This window comes from Carcharodon carcharias, chromosome 8, assembly GCF_017639515.1.
Source record: "Carcharodon carcharias isolate sCarCar2 chromosome 8, sCarCar2.pri, whole genome shotgun sequence".
Lineage (NCBI taxonomy): Eukaryota > Metazoa > Chordata > Chondrichthyes > Lamniformes > Lamnidae > Carcharodon > Carcharodon carcharias.
Window position 1 is genome coordinate 168,393,415 of NC_054474.1, and position 12,755 is coordinate 168,406,169.

At 47.0% G+C, this 12,755-nt stretch overlaps 1 protein-coding gene across 7 annotated transcripts in view; it reads right to left on the reverse strand.

Annotated features, from left to right (window-relative positions):
• LOC121281566 (pre-B-cell leukemia transcription factor 3) overlaps positions 1 to 9,499 on the reverse strand; it is a 219,294-nt gene extending 209,795 nt beyond the window's left edge. For 4 of the 7 annotated variants that reach the window (XR_005943869.1, XM_041194547.1, XM_041194538.1 and 1 more), the window contains exons 1-2: positions 6,325 to 6,610; positions 5,968 to 6,041 (exon numbers count right to left, since the gene is read on the reverse strand). Coding sequence is in view for 6 of the 7 variants with exons in the window: in XM_041194547.1 (XP_041050481.1) it covers positions 5,968 to 6,041; positions 6,325 to 6,524 (274 nt within the window). In the remaining variant the exon portion in view is untranslated. Of the gene's footprint in view, positions 1 to 5,009; positions 5,053 to 5,967; positions 6,042 to 6,324; positions 6,611 to 7,151; positions 7,327 to 9,458 lie in introns of those variants that run through there. The other 3 variants (XM_041194541.1, XM_041194542.1, XM_041194548.1) reach the window with 3 other exon arrangements.
• Positions 9,500 to 12,755: the final 3,256 nt, after the last annotated feature.

Genomic DNA, 12,755 nt, shown 5'->3' on the forward strand with positions numbered 1-12,755 from the left:
AGTGTTTCCCATTTGCTTTATCATTTCAAATTGAGACACCCATCATGAATCAGATAGGTAACAAAGCTTATTTCGCCTAGTCAATTTAACTTAACATCTGCATACAATCCAGGAAATCACACCATAAATTCACAACAATTTTATATTTATCATTCATTACGTTCAGACTTGCAGTATGTGTCGTTGTCACAGAATTACGGTGCAGAAGGAGGCCATTCAGCCCATTGTGTCTGCACCGGCTCTCTGAGCATTTTAACTTTGTGCCAATCTCCTGCCTTTTCCCAGTAACCCTGCACTATTTATCCATTTTCCAGTGGTCTTTGCTAATAATGTCAACAACAACAATTGGATGGGTGCAAAACGTAGACTTTTTCACAGCCTTAAATATCTCAGTTTTTACATGGCCACAAGTTAACTTGCGTTGTAATGATAACAAGTCAACCTTAATAAAACCACTTCATCTGTTCTAAACAAGTGACCACAACACAGAAAGACAACCTAATCCATCAGCTACCTTGAATGAACAAGCAAGCTTGGTAAAGCAATAAAAGTGAGCACTGACAGAAGTTAAAATTTTATATTAAATATTGACATAAATTATTTACCAAATTCATACTTAAAAGACATGAATGGTTTATTGAGCAAGAGCCAGCATGACAAGAGGTCAGCATCTAATGCGTGAAAGTAGGCTTTGGCAGAGATGTGTGATTTCAACCATGCAGATCACCTTGATAAGACAATGGCATAAAAGCAGATTGCTGTGAGAACAAACAAAACATTCTTCTCCGTGTAAATTCACAGATTCAAATGCGAGAGTAACCAAAATAAATTTCCCAAGTAAGAGAAATGTAAAATTGGTTGCTTAATAAGACTCAGCTAGATCAGAAAGTATAGTCCAAATACAAATAGGCTGTATATCAGACAGTGTCAACATGATGGTTTTAGAGCCTTTTTTAAAACTTTATACCAAAAAACATCTGTCAAAAAAAATCAAGTCCTATATAAGTTTCTATAGCTATGTAGCTTCATACAAAAGATGTTTCAATACCAGATATTTGTAGATACGAATTTAAATTACAGCAAACTTCTAATATTCAAATACTCTTTACCAAATGCCAATTTGTCCCAGAGTTTCTTCTTACTGCCCTAATACAAAAATGCCTAGTTATAAGAAACACCTGAGTATGATCTGACTGCTATTTTATAGGAGCAGCGTCCCATCATATTTGGAAATATTCATTCTAGCAATCTAATACTGAACTTGGAGATCTAAGATTTTTTTCACATCAGGGTTGACTATATCATGGAAATGAAAGATTATATTACATTGAAGTGTTTTTCATTACCAGTGTTATTGAACTATCTATTGGTTCATCAGAATAATCAATTTAACCTGTAATGACATAAATCCTCAAATCATTATTTTAATGTTACAGGTTCTGTTTTCCTTTTTCATTAAATTGTAAAGTCAATCAAAATTTCTAGGAAATTAAAGTTAAACCAACCTATACAAAAGACTCAACTTCACAAATTCCCTGAAAAAAATATATTATAAGTTCAATCTAGAAGACAGGTTCATTTATCCACATTATGTAGCAATTAGAACATAAGCAGTATCCGCCTTGTCAAGAACTAGCATACACACCACGGAATTATCTCTTAACATTACCAAATTTGTATTGAACACCAGATCTTACTTTATTTATAAACTGAAATGTAGGATAAGGACACAAATCCATGGAATCATGTTGAAGCTTACTTATTTACTGTATACATGAAACTAGTAAAAAGTCAAAAATAACATGGGAGAACAAGGTTTTGAGACAACGGTGATCATTTTCTCCCTTCTTAAGGCATAGAGCATTCAACTACAAGCCAAACCAGCCAAGCAGCCCTTTTACTCCCCCTGCGGACACCTCCTGCAGCCTGGAGTTCATTAAGTTTTATGATCTTCCTCAAGTCTGTTCCGCTTATAAGCCTCACAATAGCTACAAATCTGATGAACTATCAAGTACACTATTAGACAGTTTCAGCAAATGAATGTCATTTACTTTTTTTCCAGTCAAGTTGGCAGTCTATCATAAAAGTTTGTTTGACAGTTGTCCATATTTTTTTCAGTGCAAGTTATCCAGTAGTTTTACCTTTAATAGACAAGCTACAAAGATGATAGACGAATAAAATAGCTCACATCATTTCACATTGGAAAGGACTGGTTTGTTTTTACAGCTAAGAACATAAAAGATACGGAACAAAAGTACAAAAAGAACAAAAGTTAACTGTAAACCTGGTGAATATTAAAGAAACTTTTAACCATTGTGGACTAAAAAGAAGAAACCTGGCTTTCAGATTAAAAGAAACCAAATAAAATACATAACTATGCTTTTATATTCTATATAAGGAATGAAGACGAAAAACTAAAAAGCTGTAAATTTACATTTGGTCTAAATGTCTTAATATACTCACAATAAAAAAAGCACCAAAATGCATCACCGAAAAAACCATAGCACGTGAAACCTTCACAATGTTTTCATTTTAAAGAAAACATAAAGTAAGGAATATGCCAAACTTTTACTCACATTTCTACTTTCCTAAAGAACATTTCAACAGATTATATTATGACCATCAGAAGCACAATGTTGCATGAGTTCTACAGTCGAATTTCAAAGGCACGAATCTCTGTTTTGGTGGTGTTGACACTGATGGAGCCCAACATACCCATAAACAGCTTTAGCAAAATAGAAGTTCATTGTTATCAAGGCCAATACAGAGTACTGTACAAGAATGGTAATGAGGGATAACCTGATGTGATGGGGTATGGAGCTACCAAAAGAAACTCTACAATAATCAAACCTGTCAATTAAACAGATGTTTGTGTCTGCGCAAGAAAGAAATTTCCCTGTCATGGAAGCAGCGGGAAAGACTCATCAAACTGCACCCTGCTGACGTTTTGTATAAATCTAAACTTTTCCTGCATTCCAAAAACAAATCTTGTAACGTCCACTACAGGAGAAAGCCAATAAAGTGTTTTGCAAACTTGTGTATAACAACACCCTTCATTTAAAACAACCCTAGCTTTAAACACCGCATATTCTAATACATTCAAAATACTATTCACTGCAACAAAAAGCCAGTCTGCAATAGATCCTTGAGGTATTAAACCATTTAATTTTGATGCAACAGACCTAGGTTTCCATAGTTTTTATCAGTTGTTTAAACTGGTAATTGATAAAAATTTGATCCACGAAGAATGAAAAATACTTTCAAAAGGAGTGGGGGATTAATGTCTTTATGAAAAAGCCTGCTACCTTGTGGTAAAGTAAAGGAATGCATACAATCTGCTTGACTTTTCAGTGTAGTTATAATAGATATCCTTGTCATAGAATAGGCTTTCTACATGCACAAAATGCCTTAATAAAATGTACAAAGATATAGGTTAGTCCAATCCGGTCCCACAAACACAAAGTCTCGTGTTTCAAAAATCAATCAATGAATTTATAACCCGAACAATGAGTGAGAGTGGATATTTACAAGGCAAACAAAGCTGATGGTGCAGCTGCGAAATCCACCCAGAAATATTGGTTCATAATTAAACTATCCAGAGGAAAACAATGCTGCATTAATTAGGCAAAAAAGTAATGAACCGCTACATGGAGCCACCAAGCAAGTACTGGCTTTTCTGATGCTATTGGATATTGTTAACTTAATCCCATGCCAAACACTGAGTAATATTCTGCAAAAAACAAATGCGTTGCATTGTATATCACGGTGATATACCACTTCCACAACAATATATGTATTTGTGCACACATTCTAGCCATATTCACACACACCATAAAAGTGTAATCATTTGCCTCGTTAACAAGTCAACGACAAAGTTAAGGAAAAGGAAAATATACTCATTCCAATGGCTAAATAATTAGTTTACAAAACCCTTACAAGACTACTTTTATCTGCCCGATGAACTGAAAAATTTCTTGTAACAACGCCTTCTGCAATATTTGCACCCGAGTTTTATTTAATATTTTAAGGATTACAAACATTCAGAACAGATTTATCTGTTTTATGTAATATATTTATTTAAGCAATTTATTAAATGATTTCTGCTTTAGTTAGAACTTAAATAATTTTTTTTCAGCAGGACGAGGTCTGGCAATTTCGCTTTCCGACCAACTTTCTTCCTATGCTACTGGAAAAGTGATTCCACGTTTTTTGTAGCTGTGCTTTATGAAGACAACCTCTAGCAAGCCTCCAGAGTAAAATCGGTTTTTACAATCCTGTTTAAATCGCGTCAGAAATGTCATCACTCGGGAAAGAATGCCTACCACACGTGTGGAAATATTTGTCATCAACTCAGAGTTGCTATCACCCAAATCCTTGTCAAACACTAAACCTCCAATAATAAAGCATCGCTACAACACCAACTTTCTTTTCGAGAATGTAATGCTAGACGTTCCCTTCAGAATTGCTGTATTGTGGTTTTTGGATGGAAAATAGGTAGATTTGGTCGGACAGTTTATTCGTCTAACCCCTATCGGTTCGACCGTATTTCCAATTTCACGCAAGTGTACCTGTGTCTATCTACTATTCTGATCATTTACCAAGATCTGAATCACAACGTTTCTACATTTACCTAGTGCTATGCACGGTATCAATTTAAATGAAGGCCAGTGGAAGAAAAATATTACAGAAAACTTGACCATAATACAACCAGTCGGAATTTCCGCAATGATCTGCCTTCCTACTATATAAAACACCGTAAGAAACGTGTTCATTAAAGAGAGAGACAAACTTTGAAGACTCTTTTTCCGCCTACACTGCTCTGTTCTTCTACTTTACGTTATTCTTTGTTGCGCGAGCTAAACCTTCCGGTTAAAGCCTAAGCAACGCCTCGACAATAACCTGTTTCAAGCAGCGAAAATGTCATAGGAACGGGTCACTCAAAAAAAAAAGAAATAAAAGGTTCACGAATCCTAATGAAAGCATCTAGGTGGAATTGCCGCTTCTCTAACCTCTTATGCAGCCCCGTTCCATCATCACTTTGCACGATGATCTCAGATTAAACGGGGTACTAAGGCGCATCATGAATAAAAACTTTCAACATTAAAAACTGATTCCAGAGTTGCAGAATATTTAACGCTTTCAAAGTTAAGACGCGAAGATCCAGGGCATTTCATTGTAGCTGATACGCACAGTAAGAAACTAAAAGCTGTGGGTTTAAATATGATCTTCACTATACGCGAGTTGAGATACTGTTTATATCCCGTTGAAAATCTATTGTAAGGTAATCTTCTCGCCTGTATACAAACGCAAGGAAAATTAGCTGCTGTCAGGGTAAAAGCAGCACAGCCCAGTCTACCATTGTGCAATCCAGATATATTTTCTTATAATTAACGTACACGGCAGCATAACACACTGCTCTGTAAATGATTGCTTCTATGAATTTTGTTTGCATTTTACAATATTGCATTCCCCAAAACACAACTCTTGAGTAAGACTATCACCAGTTATCTTCTACCGAATGCAATCGCTTCAAATTACTGCAAAAAAAACCCCCCCAAAACACAACACATTCGCTTTCAACGCTACAACTGCCACTCTGCCCCAGATATCGATACGATTGTCATTTCTTTCCTAATGAAAAGTCCAACCATAGTTTAGTTTGCAATGCAAAATCTTACACACGCTGCTACTTTTCTACTCCGCATACACAGCAAAGTGCGCCAAAGGCGGCTCTATTATGGATGCCAAAGGCGATTATGCTATGGGTGATATACGAGCATTTTAATGTACATTTCATTTAGCATCACGGTTATGAATTGTTAAATTTAGTGAAGCATTATTACAGTGAACAAAATGAAATAGGAGAGAAATAGAAATCAAGATGGCGGTGCACATGTCGCTGGAGTTCAGCAAGCAGAAGTATAACAGTGTAGCTGATTTGTGTGTTAAAATTAATCGGAGCTGTACCTGTTTTCTCCTTTATTTCGCACAGGACGCTAAACAAGGCCGGCTTCATTCTGTGGCAATTTAACGCGTGTTTCCTGAAATATAAAAAAAAATAATAATAAGTAATTAACAAGATTTATAGCACTCAAAGTCAAAAATATGGCGGCGAATTTGAGCGCTAAAGACATCAAAATCAGACATAGGCAAAAGAAGAAGAAAAAAAAAGAAAACAAAAAAAAAGGGGGGGAGAAGGTGGGGAAGGGAAGGGAAGGGGAGGGGGTGGGGAGGAGGGGAGGAAGTGGTGGGGTGGGGGGGGGGGTTGGTGGTGGAAAGAAAATGTTTGGGTTTTTTTTTTGTTTTGTTTTGCGGGCAACCAACTTTGCTTGTGCTTCGTCCAGACTCTGGTCAGTGATGGTCATGATCTGATGAAGGATATCCCCGATGTCTTGCTTTCTTCCGTCGCCGTCTGCACCTTCGTGTCCTTGCACATGTGGAGGCAAACCCATGCCCCCCTGCACCGAGTGTCCAGCCAAGCTTACACCGGGATGAGTCTGCATCATCCTGGATTGATCGTCCATACTCTGCCGCAGCAGTCACACCACAGAAGAAATAAAACTAGCACCCAGGTACCACCGGAGCCGGAGAAGACAAGGGGACAGTTGCTTTTGGGGGGGGGGGGGGGGGGAGGTGGTGGGGGTGGGGGTGGGGGGGGGGTGTGGGTGAGGGTTGGGGGGGGGGGTTGCTTTCAATTCCTTTTTCAAACTTGTCTATAATTCCCAACCTCTCTCTGTCTGTCTCTTCCCCCCCCCTCCCTCCCTCACCAACCCCCTCTCTCTCTCTCTGTCTCTATCTGTCTCTCTCTCCCCCCCTCTTCCAGCAAAAAAAAATTTTTACAAAAAAGGTATATATAAAAAGAAAAAGCTACAAGAGGAGCCGCAACGTTGCGTGTGGGTGAGCGAAAAAATTAATTAAAAAAGGAGCAAATCCAAGAGCATTATTTCTCTTTTTTTTGAAAGGGGGGGGGGGAAAGGAAGGAAGGAAGGGAAAGAAAAAAAATCTATAGAAACACAAGATCAAGTTAAAAAAAACAAAGTAACTGCCTCTTCCAAAGACGGGGAGGGAAATAATAATAATAACAAAAAAAAAGAGAAAAAGACCATAAAAATTATTTGCGCTGCCCCAGCACTGAAGCCAGATCAATTTACGAGCCAACTCTTTATGTTTTGATGGCCGCTTTGGTGAGGGATTGACAGGCTGCCAATGCCACTCACTCACTCACTCACTGCAGACGTGTCAGAGTTTAAGGGAAAGGGGGGAAGACACAGAGAGAGAAAAAAATATATATATATATAAAATGCAAACTCCGCCCTCAACAGGGCGGCCCGTGAGTGGGATCCCACTTCAGCCTCCCCCCCCCCCCCGCCCAACACACACACACACACACACACCATACACACACACACACAGACAGACACGCTGCTGCTGCTGCTGCTGGGCTCCCTCCCTCCCTCCCTCACTCCCTCCCTCCCTCACACTCCCTCACTCACTCACACTCCCTCCCTCACACTCCCTCACTCACTCACACTCCCTCACTCCCTCACTCACACTCCCTCCCTCCCTCACTCACACTCCCTCCCTCCCTCACACTCCCTCCCTCCCTCACACTCCCTCCCTCACTCACTCCCTCCCTCCCTCACACTCCCTCACTCACTCACTCACTCCCTCCCTCCCTCACTCACACTCCCTCCCTCCCTCACTCACACTCCCTCCCTCCCTCACACTCCCTCCCTCACACTCCCTCCCTCACACTCCCTCCCTCCCTCACACTCCCTCCCTCCCTCACACTCCCTCCCTCCCTCACTCACACTCCCTCCCTCACTCACACTCCCTCCCTCACTCACACTCCCTCCCTCACTCACTCACACTCCCTCCCTCACTCACTCTCACTCCCTCCCTCACTCACTCACTCCCTCACTCACTCCCTCACTCACTCCCTCACTCACTCCCTCACTCCCTCCCTCACTCCCTCCCTCACTCCCTCCCTCACTCCCTCACTCACTCCCTCACTCCCTCACACTCCCTCCCTCACTCACACTCCCTCCCTCACACACTCACACTCCCTCCCTCACACACTCCCTCCCTCCCTCCCTCACACACTCCCTCCCTCCCTCACTCTCACTCCCTCCCTCCCTCACACTCCCTCCCTCCCTCCCTCACACTCCCTCCCTCCCTCACACTCCCTCCCTCCCTCACACTCCCTCCCTCCCTCCCTCACACTCCCTCCCTCCCTCACACTCCCTCCCTCCCTCACTCACACTCCCTCCCTCCCTCACTCACACTCCCTCCCTCCCTCACACTCCTCCCTCACTCACTCACACTCCCTCCCTCACTCACTCACACTCCCTCCCTCACTCACTCACACTCCCTCCCTCACTCACTCACACTCCCTCCCTCACTCACTCACACTCCCTCCCTCACTCACTCACACTCCCTCCCTCACTCACACTCCCTCCCTCACACTCCCTCCCTCCCTCACTCCCTCACACTCCCTCCCTCCCTCACTCACTCACACTCCCTCACTCACACTCCCTCACTCTCACTCCCTCACACTCCCTCCCTCACTCACACTCCCTCCCTCCCTCACTCACTCACACTCCCTCACTCACACTCCCTCACACTCCCTCCCTCACACTCCCTCCCTCACACTCCCTCCCTCACACTCCCTCCCTCACCCTCCCTCCCTCACCCTCACTCACTCACTCACACTCCCTCCCTCACTCACACTCCCTCCCTCACTCACACTCCCTCCCTCACTCACACTCCCTCCCTCACTCACACTCCCTCCCTCACTCACACTCCCTCCCTCACTCACACTCCCTCCCTCACTCAGCCTCACTCACTCACCCTCCCTCACTCACACTCCCTCCCTCACTCACACTCCCTCCCTCACTCACACTCCCTCCCTCACTCACACTCCCTCCCTCACTCACACTCCCTCCCTCACTCACACTCGCTCCCTCACTCACTCGCTCCCTCACACTCCCTCCCTCACACTCCCTCCCTCACAGCCTCACTCACTCACCCTCACTCACTCACCCTCACTCACTCACTCACCCTCCCTCACTCACCCTCCCTCACTCACCCTCACTCACTCACCCTCACTCACTCACCCTCACTCACTCACTCGCTCCCTCACACTCCCTCACTCACTGACTGACTGAGCTGCCCTGAACCTCTTTAGTTAACGGTTACCATCCCTGTCAAACACCCTCACCTCCCCTCACCTCACCTCCCCTCACCTCCCCTCCCCTCACCTCACCTCCCCTCACCTCCCCTCACCTCACCTCACCTCCCCTCACCTCCCCTCACACATCCTCACACACTTTCCCTGTGGGGTTTTTTTTATCCCTAACCCCCCTCCCTCCCTCCCACTCCTACTCCTTTTCTCTCCCTCCCTCTATTTATTCTTTTAAAAGCCAAATGATTCGCTTCTCTCGCTTTTTAATCCATGCCTCCGTGCCGCTCTAACTTGATGGCGGAAATGTTTTCTTCACAGCACTGACGACTCCTCCCCCTTCACCCGCCCGCCCCCCCTCTCTCTCTCCCCCACGTCAATCAAAATCAAAGCCACGCCCCCTCCTCCTCCTCCTCCTCCTCCTCCTCCTCCTTCAGGCGAGACCGACAGCCCCGCCGCCCAATGGCGAGCGGAGCCTCTCGGAGAAGGCGGAGCCTCGCGGAGAAGGCGGAGCCTCGCGGTGAAGGCGGGGCCCTCTCTCCACTCCCCCCCCCCCCACCCCCACCCCCAACCCCAACCCCACCTCCCCCCCCCCCCCCAATGGAGTGGGGAACGTGTGTCGTGGGAGGGAAGGCGCGGCCCTCTACCTCTCCCCCTCACCCCCCCACCCCCTTCAATGGAGAAGTGGGGAACCTGTGTCGTGGGAGGGGGAGGGAGGGAGAGAGAGAGAGAGAGAGAAGAGAGGGACCACCCCCTCCACCGCACCAGCCAATGGCGGAGTGGAGTGGGGAAACGTGTGTGGGAGGGGAGGGGAGGGGAGGCACGCGGCATCAAGTTCCGTTTTTGGTGGGGGTGGGGGGGGGGGGGGGGGGTGTTGGTGGGGTTTTTTTTTTTAACGGTCGGCAACTTGCGATTGGCCCGTTTCGAAAGGGGAGCGAGCTCCGGGATGCTGACGTCACCCGCATGCGGCGCCGGCCCCGCTGGTTGCCATGGCAGCCGACGACTTGCTCGGGAGCGCTCTGTCATGGGGCTTGGTGGCCATCTCAGGCGCTGCGGGCCTCAGCTGCTGAGCATCGACTCCACGGCCACACGTTGTATATATATCTATGTGTACACAGAGATAGAGATATATATATATATATATATATATTTTTAAAGACTCGGAAGTTCATTGAAACGTTCAAACTAACAATGGGGGTAGAGCGGGGTTTTACCCCAATCGTGGAAACAACGGTAACGGCCTTGCCTTGTTTGGCGGAGCGACGCTGCCTTCAGAGAGATCAGCAAAACCGAGTGAATAAAGCAGAGAATTGTAAAAGGCTGAGTATCGGAATTATCCGGTAGTTTACACGTCACGGTTCCATGTACATCACGCTGTGGCAGTCGTCCTCGCGAAAACCATGTGTGTGGGGGGAGGGGGGGGGGTTTATTATTATTATTATTATTATTATTAATAATAATAATAATGTTGTTGCATTCAGTAGGTGCCCAGGTCACTACAGCCAGCGGGTCCCTCACTGACAGGGCTTCCAACAGCACCAGCTCTGTCCTGTCCATAGGAACCCGCTCTGTCCTGCCCACAGCACCAGCTCTGTCCTGTCCATAGGAACCAGCTCTGTCCTGTCCATAGGAACCCGCTCTGTCCTGTCCACAGCACCAGCTCTGTCCTGTCCACAGCACCAGCTCTGTCCTGTCCACAGCACCAGCTCTGTCCTGTCCACAGCACCAGCTCTGTCCTGCCCACAGCACCAGCTCTGTCCTGTCCATAGGAACCAGCTCTGTCCTGCCCACAGCACCAGCTCTGTCCTGTCCACAGCACCAGCTTTCCTGTCCACAGCACCAGCTCTGTCCTGTCCATAGGAACCAACTCTGTCCTGTCCACAGCACCAGCTCTGTCCTGTCCACAGCACCAGCTCTGTCCTGTCCACAGCACCAGCTCTGTCCTGTCCATAGGAACCCGCTCTGTCCTGTCCACAGCACCAGCTCTGTCCTGTCCATAGGAACCAGCTCTGTCCTGTCCACAGCACCAGCTCTGTCCTGTCCACAGCACCAGCTCTGTCCTGTCCACAGCACCAGCTCTGTCCTGTCCATAGGAACCCGCTCTGTCCTGTCCACAGCACCAGCTCTGTCCTGTCCATAGGAACCCGCTCTGTCCTGTCCACAGCACCAGCTCTGTCCTGTCCATAGGAACCCGCTCTGTCCTGTCCACAGCACCAGCTCTGTCCTGTCCATAGGAACCCGCTCTGTCCTGTCCACAGCACCAGCTCTGTCCTGTCCACAGCACCAGCTCTGTCCTGTCCATAGGAACCAGCTCTGTCCTGTCCACAGCACCAGCTCTGTCCTGTCCACAGCACCAGCTCTGTCCTGTCCACAGCACCAGCTCTGTCCTGTCCACAGCACCAGCTCTGTCCTGTCCATAGGAACCAGCTCTGTCCTGTCCACAGCACCAGCTCTGTCCTGTCCAACAGCACCAGCTCTGTCCTGTCCACAGCACCAGCTCTGTCCTGTCCACAGCACCAGCTCTGTCCTGTCCACAGCACCAGCTCTGTCCTGTCCATAGGAACCCACTCTGTCCTGTCCACAGCACCAGCTCTGTCCTGTCCACAGCACCAGCTCTGTCCTGTCCACAGCATCAGCTCTGTCCTGTCCACAGCACCAGCTCTGTCCTGTCCACAGCACCAGCTCTGTCCTGTCCATAGGAACCCACTCTGTCCTGTCCACAGCACCAGCTCTGTCCTGTCCACAGCACCAGCTCTGTCCTGTCCACAGCATCAGCTCTGTCCTGTCCACAGCACCAGCTCTGTCCTGTCCATAGGAACCAACTCTGTCCTGTCCACAGCACCAGCTCTGTCCTGTCCACAGCACCAGCTCTGTCCTGTCCACAGCACCAGCTCTGTCCTGCCCACAGCACCAGCTCTGTCCTGCCCACAGCACCAGCTCTGTCCTGCCCACAGCACCAGCTCTGTCCTGTCCACAGCACCAGCTCTGTCCTGTCCACAGCACCAGCTCTGTCCTGTCCACAGCACCAGCTCTGTCCTGTCCATAGGAACCAGCTCTGTCCTGTCCACAGCACCAGCTCTGTCCTGTCCACAGCACCAGCTCTGTCCTGTCCATAGGAACCAGCTCTGTCCTGTCCACAGCACCAGCTCTGTCCTGTCCATAGGAACCAGCTCTGTCCTGTCCACAGCACCAGCTCTGTCCTGTCCATAGCACCAGCTCTGTCCTGTCCATAGCACCAGCTCTGTCCTGTCCATAGGAACCCGCTCTGTCCTGTCCACAGCACCAGCTCTGTCCTGTCCACAGCACCAGCTCTGTCCTGTCCATAGGAACCCGCTCTGTCCTGTCCATAGGAACCAGCTCTGTCCTGTCCACAGCACCAGCTCTGTCCTGTCCACAGCACCAGCTCTGTCCTGTCCATAGGAACCCGCTCTGTCCTGTCCATAGGAACCAGCTCTGTCCTGTCCACAGCACCAGCTCTGTCCTGTCCATAGGAACCCGCTCTGTCCTGTCCACAGCACCAGCTCTGTCCTGTCCATAGGAACCCGCTCTGTCCTGTCCACAGCACCAGCTCTGT